Below are 20,372 nucleotides of genomic sequence, written 5' to 3'. Positions count from 1 at the left end.
TACTCATTTTTGGGTGAACCATCTAAGCATCAAAACATTAAAAGTGCAATACATATTTATTTGATTATTTTTATTCTTTTAAACCTGACCTGTTCTTTTCCCAAGCAAAATTACATAAATGAAAGAATACACTTTTACCATGATTTACAGAAGCAACCCACTAATTTTATCATTCAATGTAACAACAGTTTATACACCAAATGTCTGACAAGAATCTTTTGATGACATATTAAAACAGTTTAAAGATCACAGAGCAGCCTCAAGATACTATTTAACTCACTTTAAATGATTTCACCCATTTGTCAAATGATTATTAATCCATTTTGAATCATTTATGATATAGTGATATTCAGCATGATCTCTTATTCTTTTTGTAATTGCATACAGAACATATTGCGTGTTATTTTATTTTTGAATAAATCTATGCACTCAAGCGGCAACATCCCGCTCTCCCTCGTGAAGCCAATACGAAAGTAACTGAAACTGCAATTCATTGACTCGCCTTTGGGGGCTGGCTTCAGGAACTCCAGATGTTCACTGACGGCAATGCTAAATTGGCTAATTTTACAGCTGATAAAAACATGTTTACAGCCTGGTACAAAAGATGGTTTTGATGCCTATAGCTAATATTACCCTTCATGACAACTGTGAGGGGTGATTTTTTTTTTATAACTCATCCTTTTCATTTTTATTAAGTGTGCATAATTAAGGGAGTGGCCAGTTGAGTGACAGCTAGGTCTCGCTGGTCACCCTCACGTCATTCTGCTTAATTATTTGCTGAATTCAGCATATACAGCGTATTTTTGTTTTATGTATCTTTACACAGTCAGTTGCCTTTTGGAATTATTTCCTACAATTATCAGACAATATGGCATGCTGTGTGCACTTAATTGTGCTCACAAACCATTCATGTTCCCTTCATTTCCCAGGTGAGTGAAATTATTTACTTATATACCATATCTATAAATTTATTTGTTTTATTTAGGATAAATTATTATTTAGAATTTTCTTTGAAACTTGAATGCACTCCAGAATCTGACAGATTGATGTGTGTCATCTGAAACATTGTCATACACCGTTATGTCTGGGTTTCATAAATAACCTTGCATTCACTCACATAGACTTAATTTGGATGTAATTGACATTTTCCTCCTGTAGAAAAATGTCATAAGAACACTACTTTGTGGCTCAATGTATTACAACAGTGTTTTTGAAAGACTAAACACTTTATTGATATAGTATACAACCAAGCACATGTGATCAGAAGACAAACTAGTCACAGATAATTTAGTATTAAGCGTTTCTCCCAAAGAAAAACCTGTCAAAGCAAAATGCTATAGCAGGCTTCTGTAGCTCCGCCTTTTCCCCCTTGTTTAGTATCGCCAGGTCAGAGCAATGACGCACTAACAAAATGACGATGGTTGGCCACGCCTACTTGTAGCTTCATTTAGCTTCATTCAGAAACCTATGGGTGACGTCACGGATACTACGTCCATATATTTTACAGTCTGTGGTTGCACTCAATGACAATGTAAAATGATTTTACCAGCATTTTGACATGTCATTTTTAAAATAGAAATTTAGTTTGATGTAGACACTAAAATGGGACTCCTCTAAGAATGAATTGCATTTTTGGGAAAAACAAAACTAAACTAGGGGATGCTTTTAATGGTATAACATATTGATGTTACATAACAGATTAGCTCTTTTGCCATGATCTTAAAACATTATGAGCACTGGTTTCATGTGTCATAACAGAGGACAGGATCTCAGGGGCACACACAAACATCACAATCTTTTGGTCTTGACAAAAAAACTAATAATTGTATATACATTATATTAGGTGTGTTCTCCTTAAATGAAAGATTACAACTGTTTCCAAAAGCTGGAAAAATGCTGCCTTCAAAAGTTGCACTCCATGGCAGGAAATCATCAAGGAAAGTTTAAATCCTAATCCAGCTTCACTTCCTGTCTCCTGAGAAACCTTCATCGGATCGATTTTTAAAGGCAGCAAGGATGTATCCTTTGCTCCCTTGGTTATCCCACAATCCTGTGAGTTCCATTCCTGACAGCTGAGCTAAAAAGTGGAGATGGCATCTAAGGGTGCTTTTACAACCGTGGATTGATTGTTTTGTTCCAAAACAGGAATTAAAATTGTTACAATGTTCCTTTTTGTTCTTGGTGCAGTTCGCTTTTACTTGGCAAAATTTCTAAGTAGACCAAAATTGTTAAAACGCGTCACGTGTGAGTTCCATGGTTTATTTATTATTTTTTTCGAGATTTTTAATTTATGATGATGAGTAATAAGATATTATAAGTGAAAAGGTGTGCTTTGAACCAAATATTTCACACCACAAGCGTGAGCAGTGCGTGTTTTTTTCAGCGTCCATGTTAACAGATTAGAGCTTTCATAACGGATGCAGAAGCAGCGCATCATCGCAAGGCGTGAGCGTCGCTGAAGCAGCAGAGCCGTGATAGTTTAGCCGCTGGGTCTATTTTTGCCGCGCTGCTCACGCTCAATTAAAGTGACAGTGCATTGATAATGACCAAAAACACATTCAATGACAGTAAAACGTAACAATTTCACCCAATCGATAATATCCACTGATTTTTATATATATTTAATCAAATGACTTTACACAATTAAAAACAGCAACAAACATTTAGTTGGGCCCGAATAACAAAACCTTATTTAAAAGCATTTTAGTGTTAGTTTTGCTTAAGTTTGATCATGTATAAATATCATAAACTACAGTATATTGTATTATAACGATAGGCCTACATCATCCAGACAATCAAAAACAAAATGACATGATATCACAGGTGGTTGTCTTTTGACCAAGTGCACCTGAAAAGACATGAATGACACTCCTCAGAGCATGAGAAGCAAGCAGAACTTCAGGATCCATATAATTTGTAAAATGAAGAGATGCAGTTTAAGAAAACAGCATAGGAGGAAGTTGCCGCGGGCCCTGGAGCAAATGATATGTAAAAAAAGTGTATTTATAGATAGATAGGTAACTAGATAAAATACTGTAGACAGAGAGATTAATCTGTGCAGCAGCTGGCGATGAGCTGCGTGCTGCATACAGTCGGCGTAAAAGCCAAATGCCTGCTTCTGCTCTCCATATGTGCTGCACACACGCTGCTCATGCCCTGCTTGCACTTGCAGTGTGAAACAGTTGTAAGACTTTCTCTTACACAGCCTCATTTCAATTGTCAATGGTTGTAAAATCTATCTATTCCCCATGATTTTTGTAATAATAATAAAAAATAGGCAAGTCACTGTATAACAGTGCTTTGTTCTGTAGTCAACTGGAAAAAAAAAAAGTTTCTTAAGAGAGATAATAATATTAAACTTTTATTCCAGACAAAAATACTTTCTCCAGATATTAAAATATTTAGAAAGAATAAAAATTTCACTAAAGGGATAATAATCTTGCCCACAAATTTATTTAAGTAAGTGTGCATTTGGCTTTGTGATTTATTTTTATAAATAATGTTATTTATAACCACTGAAGTGTATAACATTATAAGTGCTGTAATGTCTTTTTTTAATCACGATTAAGATTTCTCTTTGATTAATTGCATTGGTATGTTTTAGATTTGATCACTTTAATTGTTTATTGTGCACTTTTTTCTTTAAAAGTACTACTATATGAACTGAAATACAATAGTATCTATTTTGCAGACACATTAAATAATCCTCTTTGCTGCTTGTTTAAAATGACTACTTTAAAATAATGAGTTAAAACAACATAATTCTTGTTTATTTTGGGGGATAATTTAATTGTTTTATGTTCAATCCACTTAAATTAGTAAAAATTTTGAAATAACTTTATCAAATTTTTTTCACCACAACGGCCTTCAATACTGGAGCGACTCCCCTCAGATTCAACACGCATGATCACGTTTATCAAATTTGCTTAAACTAAGCGTCCTAAAGTATTACTGTATTTCACAAGGATTCTGACACAACAACGCGAAGCATACGCTTTCGTTGCGTTTAATGAGGGAACACGCTAAACTTGGAGGGCGCATGCTGAAAGGCAGAGTAATGCCCTGTCTTTGACAGCTCGCGACTTCACCAGACGTTGAGTACATTTACATAAGACACCAATACCTCGATTTTAATATGATTAAGATAATACTCTTATTACAATTCTACCGTGTAGCCTTAAAAGGAACCTTACCTTAAAGGAACACCGAGTCACGAAATGCGGAGGACTTTCTTTCTGTTAGCCATGCGGTATCAACTTACAACAGATGTCGAAAGTTAAAAATGAAACACCCGAAATTGCATGAAACTCTGGATAACCTGTGATGCAACTAATTGTTTTATACTGGAACTTGCCTTCAAAAAGTGCTTCCTTGGTCTTATCCACATTTATTGCATGCTGAACACATGTCCACCACAACAGGAAGTAAAAAAAACCTGAACTGCGTTAATTTTTTAAAATGCGTTAACGCGTTAATTTTGACAGCGCTAATATATATATATATATATATATATATATATATATAGCTAGTTAAAGAAAAAACGTGTTGTCAACATGAGTGCAGAGCTTATTATAACATTATAACAGACAACCTCCAAGCAATGACATGCAGGGTGGTTCTTTGATTTTTGATATAGTTTTTATTTAAATTCAATAATAATAATAATAAATACATTGCAGCTAAAAAATTTTTTAAACTGTTTCATGTTTATTTCTATAGCTCTTTTACATTGTAGATTGTGCCAATGCAGTTTAACATAGAAGTTCTAGTAAATGTAACTGTGTCAGTCCAGTTTTCAGAGTTCATTCCCTGCTGAATGTCCAAACACTGAAGAGCAAATCCATCAATGTGCAGCTCCACAAGTCCCAAACCAAGCAAGCCAGTGGCGAGGAACAAAAAAACGAACTGAGGAAAGTGAAGGAAAAACCTTGAGAAAAATCAGGCTCAGTTGGACACAACCTTTTCTCCTAAGTCCTAACTTCCTGCTGAGCTATTTGTCTGCATTAATTAATTGCTGTGTTACCACTGTAATATTTAACTTGCCAAGCCTTAATTTAAAAATTTTAACATGGCATAAGTATATCTATGGATAGTTTTGTTCCTCCAAATTATTTTATTTTTGTATTGCTTACAGTACAGTAAAATTCAATGAAAGTCCTTGATATCCAAGTCCATAATGAGTTTTTAGGCTTATTTATGGTCTGTTGAAGTTTTCTGTTAATATTTTATGGATGAACTGTGAGAATAATGGCAACTCATTGTAACACTTGTCTCTCAATAAATGAAAATAAAAAAGGCATTATGGGGCATAAGAAAAAAAGTGGATGAATTCAGTACTAGAGCCAAGTACTGAGTGAACGAAAGGGATACTTTAGCGAACACCCACCTTATCATTCCAAAAACGTAAAAACTCGTCCTTACTGAGCACAAACTTTCAATGAGTATAAGCCCAAAACTGAAGGAAAACCGAAACCTTTGCTTAAAGTTTGAGCTTCTGATGCAACAGAAGACACCAATCCACTCACGCCATTGACATTCCCTTGCTGTTGCTCTCTTTGAGCTGCATTCATCACACACACATTGAGAAACTTGCAGACAAAAGCAGACTTCAAAAGCAGCATCTTGCCAGTGTCTGTCTTAGTTTACGTTTGTTTTGTCTGTCTGAGTCTTTGTGCGTGTCTGCAAATGATGAAGGAGGTTTGCGTGTTATTGTTTGTGCAATTTTCCTCCACAGTTTATTTGAGTATTATGGATCTAAATAATAGGAACGGGCAATTCTTTACCATTTGCAATATACCGGTAAACATTCTGCCCACTTAAAAACTTATAATACTAACAACACACCAACAACTGGGGCCTCATGCATCAATGATGCGTACACTAAAAACTTTGCATACGCCAGGTTTTACTCTCATGTTTGGATTAACTAACGATGAAATTATTGTAAGAATGTGCTTGGTCTGAGCCAACTTCATGTCTGGTGTACATGTATTTCTTGTGTGTTAACTGTACTTTGCATTTACACCGTGACCTTATTCATTTAAACCCATGAAAACAACATTAGTATTGTTACACCAGACACTGTAAAAAGCTTATTCTCAGCCACTAGATAGTCAGATAGGAAAGTATATTGTGGGACTGCAGGGGTTATTATTAGGGATTATAGATAGCAAAATTTAGCAGGTTTTTTATATTTTTTTAAAGCATGACAGTAAAACACAAGCACCGTTATTAAAGTAATAAAACATGCTTGAGTGTTGTAAAATTTCGTAATAATGACAAAAAATACTAATTTGTGGATCTCCATACTTCCCTGTGCAGCCATGCATCAGGCATTAGGCCTTACTCCACAAGACGAGACACGAGATTGGGCTCACGAGAAGAAAACAAGATTTTTACACTATTTTTTTGAATAACTCTCTATGAAATGTATGAAGGTAAAATTGTCTTCTATTTTTAAAACAAACAAAAAAAAACTATTTAGGTGCTTTTTTAAATGATTTGTAATAATTGTTATTTTACTTCTATATGAATGAATTCTATGCTGTAAAGAAGTGTTTCTCAACTACGTTCTGGGAGGACCACTAGCTCTGCACATTTTCCATGTCTCCTTAACCAAACACACCTGATTCAGATCATCAGCTCATTAGCAGAGACTGAAAGACCTGTAATGGGTGTGACATACAAAGGAGAAATCCAAAACATGCAGTGCTGGTGGGCCTCCAGCAACATGGTTGAGAAACACTGCTGTAAAGGGCATGTAAAAAAATAAACTATTTGGCTAATATATGAATGGAAATTAGATTTTCAACTAAAAATAAATAAATAAATTAATTTATAAATAATAATCAATTAAAAAAAAATAAATGCAAAAAAAAAAAAAATTAGGTGCTTTATCAAATAAACTTGTATTGGATGTTATTTTACTTTTATTTTAACAAATTATGCCATTAAGGACATGCAAACACTGCAAAATGTTTAGCTATAAACTCTACTGACTGGCTTTTTCCCTGTACAATTTCACATGAAAAAGCGAACTCCTTTTCACAAATTGAACTTAAAATATGTAATCATGTAATTTTTAGAATTTCATAAAAATTTTTTTAGCAGTTTCACTTCCATTCTGCAACATTTCATGCCCCCGTGACAAACACTGAGCTACTGGATGCGAGATGATGGAATTTGATACCGCACGCCAAATAAAAAGAAAGTGTCAAACACACGTGTTTATGGCTTATCCTGGTGCAAAATGCGGCTAAAAGCCCTACATGATGGTAATAGTTTGATTGCAGTGTTTACATGTCTGTACTGCACTTCAATATTGTGACTATGTAGGAAGGAATACTACATGTGTCTTAATTCGATTTATGTTTATGGCGATTTTGACTTTAAGCATTTATAAAGTGCTATTCCATCATATGGTTAATGGGTGTGGTGGCAGTTGTAGCAATCTTTAAACTCCATGAAAAAAGCGGTCACAATCACTCAAGCATACGAGCGACGCCAAAGCACTTGACTTGCGGTTCAAATCTAATCGTGCCTCAATTCTTCGATGCTAAATTCACCCTTACATTCCATTATAACTTCACAACTCACAAGACAACTTTTCACCTTGATAAGAATTCTCAAATATATATATATATATATATATATATATATATATATATATATATATATATATATATATATATATATATATATATATATATATATGGTAAATTTGATATATTAAAAGATGTTTGCACAAGTGTATACCTTGTAGGTGTGTATGTCTGGTTCCTCACAGTCTGAATCGCTGCTCTCATCAGGATTGTCTGAAACAGTCCATGATAACACACCATGCCTCTTCATGAAGTCACACACCGGTGCATCTGTCTGGACCTACACCCACACACACACACAACAGTTTACGTCTCTAAAAAACACATACCAATAAGCTGCAAAATTATCAGTTTAGGGTTGAAGTGATCTGTATCCCCTCAAAAAAAACTTGCTTGCACCTTTTTATGTGTTTGTGAGTCAGTCAGCTGAAAACTGTGGCAGCACTCGAAAATAAAAAAACACAGCCCCGAATGGTCAGCATGTCAGAGATTAGATTGAGTCTGAGAGCTTGCTATGTTTGGGCAGTAGAGTGAAAACTGTATTTTTAGCCATGTCTCTGTAAATTCACTGTTTGTAGCTTTAATTTTGGGCATTGAAAAACTCTATTGAAAACACTACATTTGTGAAAGCCAGTTAACGTACAGTTTAAGTCAGAATTATAAGCCCCCCATTGATTTTGTTTTTCTTTTTTAAATATTTCTCAAATGATGTTTAACAGAGCCAGGATTTTTTTTTTTTACAGTATATTTATAAGTCTTATTTGTTTAATTTTGGCTAGAATAAAAGCAGTTTTTATTTTTTTTTTAAATACCATTTTAAGATAAAAATTATTATTATCCTCTTTAAGCTATATTTTTTCGATAGTCTACAGAATAAACCATCATTATACAATAACTTGCCTAATTACCCTAACCTACCTAGTTAACCTAATTAACCTAGTTAAGTCTTTAGATGTAACTTTTACCCTATAGAGAAGTGTCTTGAAAAATATCTAGTAAAATATTATGTGCTGTCATCATGGCAAAGATAAAAAAAAGATTAAAAAAATTCTGACTTCAACTATATATTGACCAGGATGAAAATGTCATTACATTTATAAATATGCATCTGCTCAGTTGGTTTTGTAACACAAATATCAAATTAAAATGTGCTGTCACAATTACCAGCGATTTAATGTGTAATCAATGGAATACGGAACAGGTGCATGTCAGCGGTGCATGACTGGATGTGTAGTGTGGTGTGTGTTGTTATCTAGCGATCCGCATGTATACCAGCGATCTATTAGGATTAGATTGCTGTTGATTGTGACACTTGCACCTTTTCTTAAATCTTATTTAAGCACTTTTCAAGCAATTTTCAGGTGCATTTTCAAACTTTTCCAGTACTTTACAGATAAAGTAAATTATATATTTACATGTATACACAATTCAGCACATAATATCAGATGTTTGCCCCAAGCCTAAAGTATTCTGGTTTACTCTATTTAAATATTTAATTATTATTACCTCTTTAGTAAGGTAAATTATTAAAGCGATGCATTTTACAATTACAATAAAATCAGTTTTAAGCACTTTACCAAAAATCTAAACACTTTTAAACCCATAAAAACAACCTTGTTTCTCTCGGTCCTTTAGAGAAACAAACAAAAAAAAAAGTCTTATTTGCATAATATCAGTTTTTTCAAACCTCATGTATTTATTTAGTTTGTAGAACATAAAGATAAACATATCTAAACAGCAGCAATTCAGATGTAACAACTGTAAAATAATTATTTTACTTGATGTACATTTAAATTAATCACAAAAACAAATCACAATCACTCACATTCAAAATAAAAGTATGTGCAATGTTTACATCTTTTATGTCTATATAAATACACACAAGAATGCACATATTTGAAAACTAGTTTCTGCAGGTTTCTTCATGTCAAATTTAAGTCTTTTAAGACCATTTTAGGACAATTATGAATGAAATTCTAGACTTACAGATGCTTAGAATTTTTTTCTAATTCTCAAAACCTACCTAAGCTCGGACATATATATTTGGACATCGACACAATTCTAACATTTTTGGCTCTATACTCCAACACAATGGATTTTAAATGAAATGAAGATATGAATTAACTGCAGACTGTCAGCTTTAACTTGAGGGTATTTACATCTAAATCAGGGGAACGCTGTAGGAACTACAACAGTTTGCATATGTGCCTCCCACTTGTTAAGGGTCCAAAAGTAATTGGACAGAATAATATTCAAATCAAACTTTCACTTTTTAATACTTGGTTGTAAATCCTTTGAAGTCAACTACAGCCTAAAGTCAGGAACATATAAAAATCACCAGACGCTTGGTTACATTCCTGGTAGTGCTCTGCTAGGCCTCTACAGCAACTGCCTTTAGTTCCTGCTTGTTCTTGGGGCATTTTCTATTCAGTTTTGTCTTTAGCAAGTGAAATGTATGCTCAGTTGGATTCAGGTCAAGTGATTGACTTGGCCATTGCATAGCATTTCACTTCTTTCCCTTCAAAAACTCTATGGCTGCCTTTGCAGTATTCCTTAGGCCATTCTCTATCTGCACTGTGAAGCACTGTCCAATGAGTTCTGAAGTATTTGGCTTAATATGAGCAGAAAATATTGCCAGAAACACTTCAGAATTCATTCTGCTGCTTTTGTCAGCAATCACATCATCAATAAATAGAAGAGAACCAGTTCCATTGACAGCCATATATGCCCACGCCAAGTCACTACTACCACCATGCTTCACAACTTAGGATCAAAAACAGTTCCTTTCCTTCTCTATACACTTCTCTTCCCATCACTCTGGTACAAATTGATCTTGATCTCATCTGCCCTAGGATGTTGTTCCAGAACTGTAAAGACTATTTTAGAATGCTAATCTGGCTTTTCTGTTTTTGAAGCTCACCAATGGTTTACATCTTGTGGTGAATCCTCTGTATTCACTCTGGTGTAGTCTTCTTTTGATTGTTGATTCTAACACATACACCTACCTCCTGGAGAGTTTTCTTGATCTGGCCAACTGTTGTGAAGGGTGTTTTCTTTGGTCTTTCAGTGTTTCTGAGCTCACTGATGTGTTCTTTCTTTTTAAGAATGTTCAAAACAGTAGTTTTGGCCATGCCTTTCTGCTATCTCTTTGTTTTGTGTTTTCAGCTTAATGATGGCTTACTTGACTGATAGTGACAGCTCTTTGGATCTCATCTTAAGAGTTGACAACAACAGATTCCAAATGCAAATAGCACACTTGAAATTAACTCTGGACCTTTTATCTGCTCATTGTAATTGAGATAGTGAAGGAATAACACACTCCTGGCCATGGAACAGCTTAGAAGCCAATTGTACAATTACTTTTGGACCCTTAACAAGTGGAAGGCACACAAGCAAAGATTTGCAATTCCTACAGCGTTCACCTGATTTGGATGTTAATACACTCAAATTAAAGCTGTCAGTCTGCACCTAAAGCACATCTTTTTCATTTAATTTCAAATCCATTGTGTTGGAGTTTAGAGACAAAAATGTTACAATTGGGTCGATGTTCAACTATTTATGGACCTAACTGTAGAAATTAAAATATTTATGTAACAGAATTATTTATCCCACAATTATGTTTATGTGTGTTTGTCACATATACATAACAAACATGTAAGATACACACACATATTATGTCAAAACAAACTTTTATTTTGGATGTGATGATCTAATCTTTGCCCAGCACTAGTAATAAACTCTCTTAAATAAGTTGTAAATCTGTGTTACATAATATTTACTTGCTCTACTCACTAGAACCCAACAGACAGCCGCTGAAAAGTTAATTTAGACTAAGCTATGAAGAGGATTTTAAAGTGTACAATGTACAAAGCTTAACTGTGATCAGAGGATGAATGTATGTGTTTGTTAAAGCAGGTGTCTTTACCTCCTCCATAACCAGAACCCCACAGCGCACCATGCTGTCCACAACATCAAGAGCAAAGCTATGAGCATTCTGACACGGCTGAGAGAGAGAGAGAGAGAGAGAGAGAGACAAACACACACAGACGGACAGACATGAAAGAGAGAAAGACAGAGAGATAATTAGTTGTGTAGTGGTTTTGTTCTTGTTGACATTTCGCAGCCTTCACAAGTGTTTATTTGCTGATGCAAGTGTAAAATGCGCTGGCAATAATTACACGCGCTATTCCTGCCGCTGAAGAACCCTCGAACAGGAAACTCGATTTAAGAGACATCAAGAGGGAATAATAAAGGGAACAGATGGGGGAGCGACTGATCGATTGGACGTGTGAGAGAAACATTTGGAGAATGTATGAAAAAAATTAATGAGTTTTGTTTTTGTTTTTTACTGACTGGCTGAAGAGCAAGAAGGCTGGATGAATCACTACTAGCGCAAATGTGATTAGAAACGTCATAGTGAGATGCTGCGTTTATGTGTGAATGTGTGTGTGTGTGACTCACTGGTATGTATCCGGGTGAGAGTAAATGTGTGAGTTGGAGGCTTTTCTCTGTCAGTTCGTTCTGACCCAGAACGGCATCAAACTCCAGGTCTTCACCTCCTCCACAGCCTACAACCTCACTCAGCATGGCTGAAACAGCACACGCTTCACAAACACGCACACACACACACGCCTTCAGGATTAGCACTGTCAATAAACCCTGCTGTGGTGCAAACGTGACTCAACCCAAACATGTCCAACACCCTGAAGCGTCAGGCCCACTCAAACTGGGCACGTGCCCCCTCAGATTATTGAGCCAAGTTGTTTTTTTAGTTAGGTTTTTTTCAAAACATATGTGTATCTGGTACTATTAAAGAGACAGTGGCACATTTATAATAAAAAAAGGGAATAAAAGGGAAAAAACACTCAAATTGATTTGATTCTTCAGTAGTTTTTAAGCTGAACTCTATGGAAGAATACGAGTAGCAATATTCATTTTTAAACGTGATCTGCAAAATGTCAATGAAATATGTAAAATGGAAATGTAATTCTGTATTGATATTAGTTTTTTTATTTTATTTATAAGACACTTGTGGAAAGCTTGGTGCAAAATAAAATTACATTATATTCTATAACTTTTCCAACCACAGTTTTAGGGCTCTATTTTAACGATCTAAGCGCATAGTCTAAAGTGCATGGAGCAAAAGCAAGGGCATGTCCGAATCTACTTTTGCTATTTTAGGAACAGAAAAATACACTCTGCGCTCCAGTGCGTGGTCTAACAGGGTTGTGCTTATTATCTTAATGAGTTATGGGTGTGTTTTGAGCACAAAAAGTGCATTAAACCAATCAGAGTCTCATCTCCCATTCCCTTTAAGAGTCAGTTGTGTCACACCATGGCGCATTTGCTATTTACAGTACATGGCAGACTTTGTAAGTAAAAAAACTGAACGCTTTATTAGCGAGAAAACAGTTAAAATGTACATCTGCAGTGCAAGGATAAAGAACGAGCCTCCTCCATTCAGCCTCTTTACTTTCACTTTTAATCTTTCTTAATTTATTTTCGCAGATTAGGAAACGGTGTTGTACGCACTCCACTAAAGACATCCATCAGCCTACATACTTAGTTTTGCTTGTTAACCACAGATTTGCTAAAAACTATTTCTAAATTCTAAAGTCTAATTTCTAGCAAATTTATGTAGAAAATAATAGTTTTTGTAACATTTGAATTTTTTTCATATGTAAAGATATTTGTGTACTGGTGTACATCCTGTGTATTAGGTGTATTAAGCCAGTCAACTGGTACCGGCACGGTTCTTGCACCATTTTAAAAGTAAAATTTAATGCTTTTTAAGACCTTTTTAAGACCTCAACAAATATAAGTTAAGACCCAAAAATGTTAAAACTTCTTTGGAATAGGCTACTCAATTTAATGTTCTCATTAGATTTAAATGAATTGTGCCTTGTCACAGTATGGATAACCCACAGTACCTGCCTTTTGGGTGTCTGGTGGTGAAATGAAACTATTATAGCTGACTGTGAGGGGGCGTCTGAACTAGTGCTGTATTCAGGCTATAAAAGTTAGGTCCGATAGGGCCCGAACCCGACAAGTACATTCTGATTGACAGCTTTTTAAAAGCCCGAACCTGTTTATAGCCCGACATTATCCAAATGTGCACATGCACACAGCTTCTTTGTCTTTTTTCATGAATGATTCATTTATATGGGTTAACATTACTTTTTCATAACATAGGCTACAGGCCAAGTTGGAACAAAAAAATAAAATAAGTCCTTAACATAAAGTCCAAAACATTAATAATTTTGACATCTCAACACTCTAAATAGGCCTGGGTACAAACACTTAACCTTTAAATTGGCCAACGCACAAATAAAAATAAGTCTTTCTTAGCAAATTAATTAAAATAAATGATAAATGATGACGGGTATAATGAAATTAAGATAAAGGCTCTGTGGGAGTTATTTTGCCACTTCTCTTCACAATAAGGTGATGGTGCAGCCGAATAATAAAAGAACAATACCAGCATTAGCCTGTATACTATGACTACATTATGATTTTATGGTTTAATTAATATTTAATTATAATTTGAAATTCATAACACATCAAGATTAGGCTATGTGTTTTTGTGGGGGAACATTATTGAATCCACTGTATATGGCTTTAGTGCAGTCCTTCGCTTACAGAGCAGCACTGAACACCCTTTCACTGCTGCTGCTACTGGCCGGGATGCATAGATCTGATCTGGCTAATTTAGCATGTTTTGGGTATGATTGTTTGTTCATCTTTCACCAGTCAAGACCATTCATTTCATTTTCCATGACAGCGGTTTCAATGCAGCGAGTGAGCTCGTCATGTTCCCCGTCAGATCGCTGGACACTGCTCCTTAGTGCTCTACCGTAATACGCAGTATATGAGCGACTGCCGAAATACCTATGTGACTAGAATGACTAGTCTAGAATGACTAGAATGACTGTTCAAATTAAACTGGCAGCTGGCCTGACAGAAATTTCCTCTTTTTGACATATCAGTCATCTTTTGTTTCACCTTTGCATGGATGGATTTTAATGTTGTAACAAACAATTTGATTACTTCCTCGCGCTAATCGAAATGCATCACATGACTGTTCATTTACAGCGCAAGCCCAAGCCCGGCACAACCCCGCCTAAAATGATAGAAATAAAGTCTGACCCAACAAAGATCTTAAGCTCTAGTCTGAACTAGTAACATTGTTAGGTCGAGCTGCAAACCTGATAAACCTGGACCCGCTTTGACTAGCTGCTGCAACGTCCCATGCCTCCTTTCCTCCTTTCATGTGCGACTCTACGACTTTAAGCTCCATTGTCCCTAATGAAAAGGTCTTTTTGCAGAATTTACACATTGCCTCTTTGCCACGTCGTTAAATTGACACTTTCTTATCTTTGCATTTTGAACCTCACCTCGGCAACCGCATAATGACAGCACGCATGTGTAGACCGACGTAAGCGCCTGAAGCCGACCTACCGTAATAAGCTAATAAATCACGGAGCCTGTCATTTATCTCCTGTTTTACACACTTAAATTATCAACTCTTAGATTTTTTACGGTAGACCGTGGTGCTTCCCTATCGTCATTAAGCACACCGGCTGAAAATGTAATACCTACAGCCACTTTACAGTAAAATTTAAGACAATTTAAGACCTTAATTTCCCAGATTTTAATTTAAGACATTTTAAGACTTTAAGGACCCGTGGGAACCCTGACCGGGCCGCACAAGAAATCATTAATTGTTTTCGTTTGATTTATTACCTATGATCTTTTAGTGGAAAGATGACTGTATTCTCTCGTTTGCATCTCGGTCACTTGAGCGTCACAATGTAACACACAAGCAGCAAAATGAGTAAGAAACAGACGACTTTAGAAAATTTCTTTGCTAAAGGCAAAATGACAAATAAGGACCAATGAACTGGCAACTCATTTGTCAACAAATCGGGTGAATCCACCATAGCTGTGCAAGAAGATCACCTGTAAGAGATTGCAAAAGACAGTGGCCTTTTAGGGGCTTTTTGCATAGTGCGTCTTCTAGAGTTTGCGCAAGTACATTATTTTTAATGGAGGTGCGCGGAGTGACAGCTTGTCATCCTCTGAAAAAGGTTGAGGATCACTTTATTAAGCAATGTGTTAGCGTTTGGACTCACATAGGCACACAACTAACGCTCTCTGCGCTGAAGATTAGACCATCTTTTAGTTGGTCAATTGAGTCTTTTTAAATTGAGTCAATTGAGTCTTTTTCCGTTCCTCAAAGTAGCAACGTGGCAACGATGCACATTAACACACCTTCTTTTTAGACCAGCACACCCATGAGTCTACAAAGTGGCACAAATGTTTTTGCTATTTAAACAACGTGGTGCAAAACTTGAAAATTACAGTCTAATGCTGTGTTCACACAAGACTTGGAATGCGCAGATAAATTGCGATATTCGCGCATAAAGACACGTGAACATTTGAGTTTGCTCGCTTTATTCACGCGTTAAAATCCGCTTCATTCGTGCATCAAATTCACCTCATTTGCAAGTCAAATCCACTTCACAACAGATGTGGATTCGCATCATGGGAAAGGCTTCTGTCTGCCCAGTAACTCTAGCTTCGTTGCTAAATGGCTAAGATGGATTTTATTGACAAAAAAAACTGTGTTTATGTGCTTTATGAAGGCTGAGAAACAGCGGAGATTCATTTGGAGCCATGTCTGTGTCCATTAGATCCTTTCAAAGGTGCACCCAGCTCTGTGGGCACATAAACTCCTCCAGAAAAATAACCTGGATGATGGAAGCATTCAGCGGTGATTCTGACTGAGCCAAGCCCATTTTAATAAACTGTTGTCGGTGTGTGCAGAAGGATTTCTACCCAGAACACCAACAACTGGCGCTACGTCATAATCACATCCCCAAGAGCAAGTTCCTGATTGGTTAATGAGGCGCGAATGTCCTATAAAGGTCAGATTTTCACCTCAGACACGCAAAACGCTCAATTCGTGCTGCGCCATTCGCGCCCCATCATTCACGCGTATCGTGTCACAGGATGTCTATTTGCACCTTTGCATTGCCTAAACATGTAACTCACTCGTGCTTGACACCTTTTCCGCGTCTGGTATGAACACAGCATAAAAAAATTGCAATAAATCATGCCAAACACAACTTGCACTTTATTGCACCGGGTGTATGATAGGGCCCTTAAAATGTTTTTTTGCTTTTTTTTATGCTTTAAAAGTAGCAAAATTAAACTAAAAATGTAATACACTAATTTCAACTGGTTCACACACACACACAAAAAAAATTTAATGATTTGTTTACAAACCATCTATTACGAGAATGCATTTTCAAAGCCACTTTGGCTCAACATTCGCAATGTATTAATTTTTTTTAACATCTTAAGTGTATCAATGGACTAAAAATACATTTAACTCGCCATTTTGCTGCCTTTTTGCTATACCTTTAGGTCCAAAAGTATTTTAAAATACACATTGAATTTTGCTACAAATATCTCATTGTGTTATGATAAAAACACAATCCTAACTCTAAGTCTAAGGGCCCTATCATACACCCGGCACAATGCGGCGCGAGATGCAATGAAATTGTTGTTCAAATAGTTTTGAAACAAACCTTTGCGCTTAAAGAAAACTAATTATGTAGACTAATAGATGTTTGTGCGTACAATACTTTTCCTTATCCACAAATGTATTTTTCCGTTGTTAAAATAGCAAAAGTGGATTCTGACACGCCCTTAATGCTTTTGTGCCCTGAGCTTTGGACTTTGCGCCTGGATCGTCAAAATAGAGCCCTTAAGCAGGTCGCACACCAAAAGCGCCATGCATCACGCAGCGCCATGCATTTTAGAATTCTAAACATAGTTTTCTATCAGGATACACACACCAGCGCCGCAAGTTGGTGGCTGTTGGCGGCGCCCGGCGACATTTTTCAGCCGCGCCACAGAGCGCCATCTGATTAGTTTCATGTTAAATATCATTCGAATGTGCGCGTCTGGTGTGTGATACTTTAGACTGTCATGTGCGCGCCGTGTCGAGGCGCAGAGCGGCGCTTCTGGTGTGCGACCTGCTTAAGAGTGCTTTCACACTTTTTTCCGAACCTAAGTTACATTGTCCCCCATTGCCACCTTCTCGAATGGTTTGTGTTCACACAGTCTTTTTTCATTCTGAACTCTGATACGATTGCGTCATCGAGCACAAACAGTACCCCAGACCACCTCTTTCAGGCAGACTAGGGTACAGTTCTTGGGTGCACACCCAAATTCAAAAGACATCGTTTACACTAGCTAAACCTGCCGTACTTTGAAGTCAAACAAACCCAGGTGCAGACCAAAAGTGCTAGTGTAAAAGCACCCTAAATAAAAATAAAGGGCAAGTAACATTTCAATAATTTAGCTAACATTTCTGCCTGTATGTTACACACATTAATTCAATTTGGGTGTTACATTTTAAATACAATTTTGCAATGTATATAGTGTTAAATATACTATGAAATGTACATGTGAAAACTGTGGTTGGAAATTTCAAATAAATGGAGGAATTATGTTTCATTTTGCTCCATATTACGCCATGGAGAATGCAAATAGAAAACTGCATGCATTTTATATTGCTTTGTTGCATGTTATATTAACAAAATTGATTTTGATACTAATATGTTTCCATAGAAACCAATGTTATTAAATATAATTAACAAATGTTAAAGTAAAAAAAAAATACAATCTCCATATAAAAAAGCAAAATTTTTATTATAATAAAATTAATCAAAATTGTTATTAAATTGATAAAACATAAAAAAAAAAAAAAAAAAAACATCCAAAATAATTAGTTTGTTTTCGCTAGTAATACTTAGCAGTGCTTCCCACATATACTTTCCCAGGCACATGTATATTAACCGCCACCTTTCCCGGTTTAGTAGCTTATTCTGTGTGCGCGAGACCTTTCAACACTCCCACAGACAGTCTCACATGCTCTGCAGACCCACAGAGATGCAACTTTTTGCATCCGGTCAGGGTTCCTAAATCTTTTAAAATGTCTGTGATTTGGTTTTGCTTTCATTTTCTAAGCTGTAGCTATTAAATGCGCACAGCCCCAAGAGCAAGAAAGACATTAAATAATTAAATCTTTAAATCTAAACGACTCAAAAAACTTTACTAAATTCTCGAAAATACATCTACATTGGCTGCAGATAATTTGTACACCATTAGTAATAGTTAATCAACGCATTTGTCTTATTTAAATAATCTCCATGTTTTATTCTTGTAATTATTATAATTTTTTAGAGATATTGTTTGTTTTTAATTCCCCTTTTCTGTTATTTATTTCTCACTTTCTGTATATTTTATTCATTTGATGTCAATATATTACATATTTTACACATCTAAAATGATTTGCCAATACTGTACAAAACATTCTGCCAATAAAGAGACCTGAACCTAAACGAGAGATAGAGAGGAGCAGATTTAACCTGTCAGTGGTTGCACATGGCCCCTGCATACCATAAAAATAAGAGAAATAGTGGATTTTGTTTTTTATTTATTAAAAAAAATATATTTTTTTTAAATCATTAACCTATTGAAATTACCCTTATTAATAAAAAATTGCGTTTAAAATCAAATGATATTTTGTTTGTTGCATAATTAACTATTTATGCGCTGTAAAATGTGTTTTAATCTGGCTACCACCGCAAGTGCATTTTAAACCTGTGTGAAGCACTGCTTAGGTATATACAAATATAGTTTTTTGACAAGCAAAACTAAAAAAGGAGGACTTGCATTTTTTTTTCATTTGGTTTGGATCATTTCTTGAAACAGGAATTACATTCTCAACACTATAAGGTTGTTTTGTAAAACAGTCTTACAGTTTAGCACAACGCTATAGCTCGCTTGCAAAAGCTCATATATTTCCCAAAACTGTTTACTCGTGTGTCAAAACTAAATTTCATTCTCATTTAAACAGTTAGTGCCCCCAAAATCCTTTGTCCACTTGGCATTGCATAATCAATTTAAGTCAAAATGTTTAGTTGTTTTGTCACTATCGCAGAGGACCATTGAAATATCCCTCGTCCACCTATCAGTCTTAGCCCAGTTTTTGAAAAAGGTTACTCAACTGTTTTTTTTGACTTTTGACAGAATTCAATTGTGTATAAAACTAAGTGAAGTTTCATAAACTAATTTTGAAAGGAGCATGTGATATGATTGAGCACTGCTGGCCACTCATCCGTTATCAGTAATAATCCAATCAGAGTGATCCTAGCTTAATATAAATGGATCACTTTCTTCTTATTGCTCTATCGTCGTTTTGGAAGAATCCCGCCTTCCACGCCATCTCCTCCTTTTTCTCCCCTTTCTAAAGGGAGAGCTATCAAGACCTACCTAATCTCGGATCCCCTGATATGCTTATTGACGGGGCGCACTGGGCTCAAATATCTCAGGGTTCTCTCCCGGGAAAGCATGCCAAACCAGCTATAAATGCCAAGCATATCTAGGTGGGAACTCTTGATATAAAATAAATTTATAAGATTTATAAAAAATTTTAGTTTAAGAGTAGCCTCCAAAGTTTGACATCACACAATGCACTCATACAGGCAAGAAAATTGTAACCATTATCAATCACACACAAAGTAATTTCCACACATCAGAATAAAGCAAAATATACTGTAATTTAAACACACAAACAAAAACAATGAAAATTATATGCAGCCTACACTGCTTAAATGGTCATCTGAAATGTGTGAAGTTCCTCCTTTGTTAATCAAGTTCTAGTTTCACCTGACTGTCAGTTGCTGTAATAAATGT

At 35.7% G+C, this 20,372-nt stretch overlaps 1 protein-coding gene across 1 annotated transcript in view; it reads right to left on the bottom strand.

Annotated features, from left to right (window-relative positions):
* gpat2 (glycerol-3-phosphate acyltransferase 2, mitochondrial) overlaps positions 1 to 20,372 on the bottom strand; it is a gene marked incomplete at its 5' end in the record, with an annotated part of 131,200 nt that overhangs the window by 9,107 nt on the left and 101,721 nt on the right. Inside the window, 3 exon segments of the mRNA NM_001089380.2 lie at positions 7,756 to 7,881; positions 11,527 to 11,604; positions 12,063 to 12,205. Of these exon segments, the coding sequence (NP_001082849.1) occupies positions 7,756 to 7,881; positions 11,527 to 11,604; positions 12,063 to 12,205 (347 nt within the window).

This window comes from Danio rerio, chromosome 8, assembly GCF_052040795.2.
Source record: "Danio rerio strain M-AB ecotype USA chromosome 8, GRCz13ab, whole genome shotgun sequence".
NCBI classification, from domain to species: Eukaryota; Metazoa; Chordata; class Actinopteri; order Cypriniformes; family Danionidae; genus Danio; species Danio rerio.
Note: the sequence above shows the minus strand (reverse complement) of the source record. Positions and strands in the feature narration are given on the sequence as shown.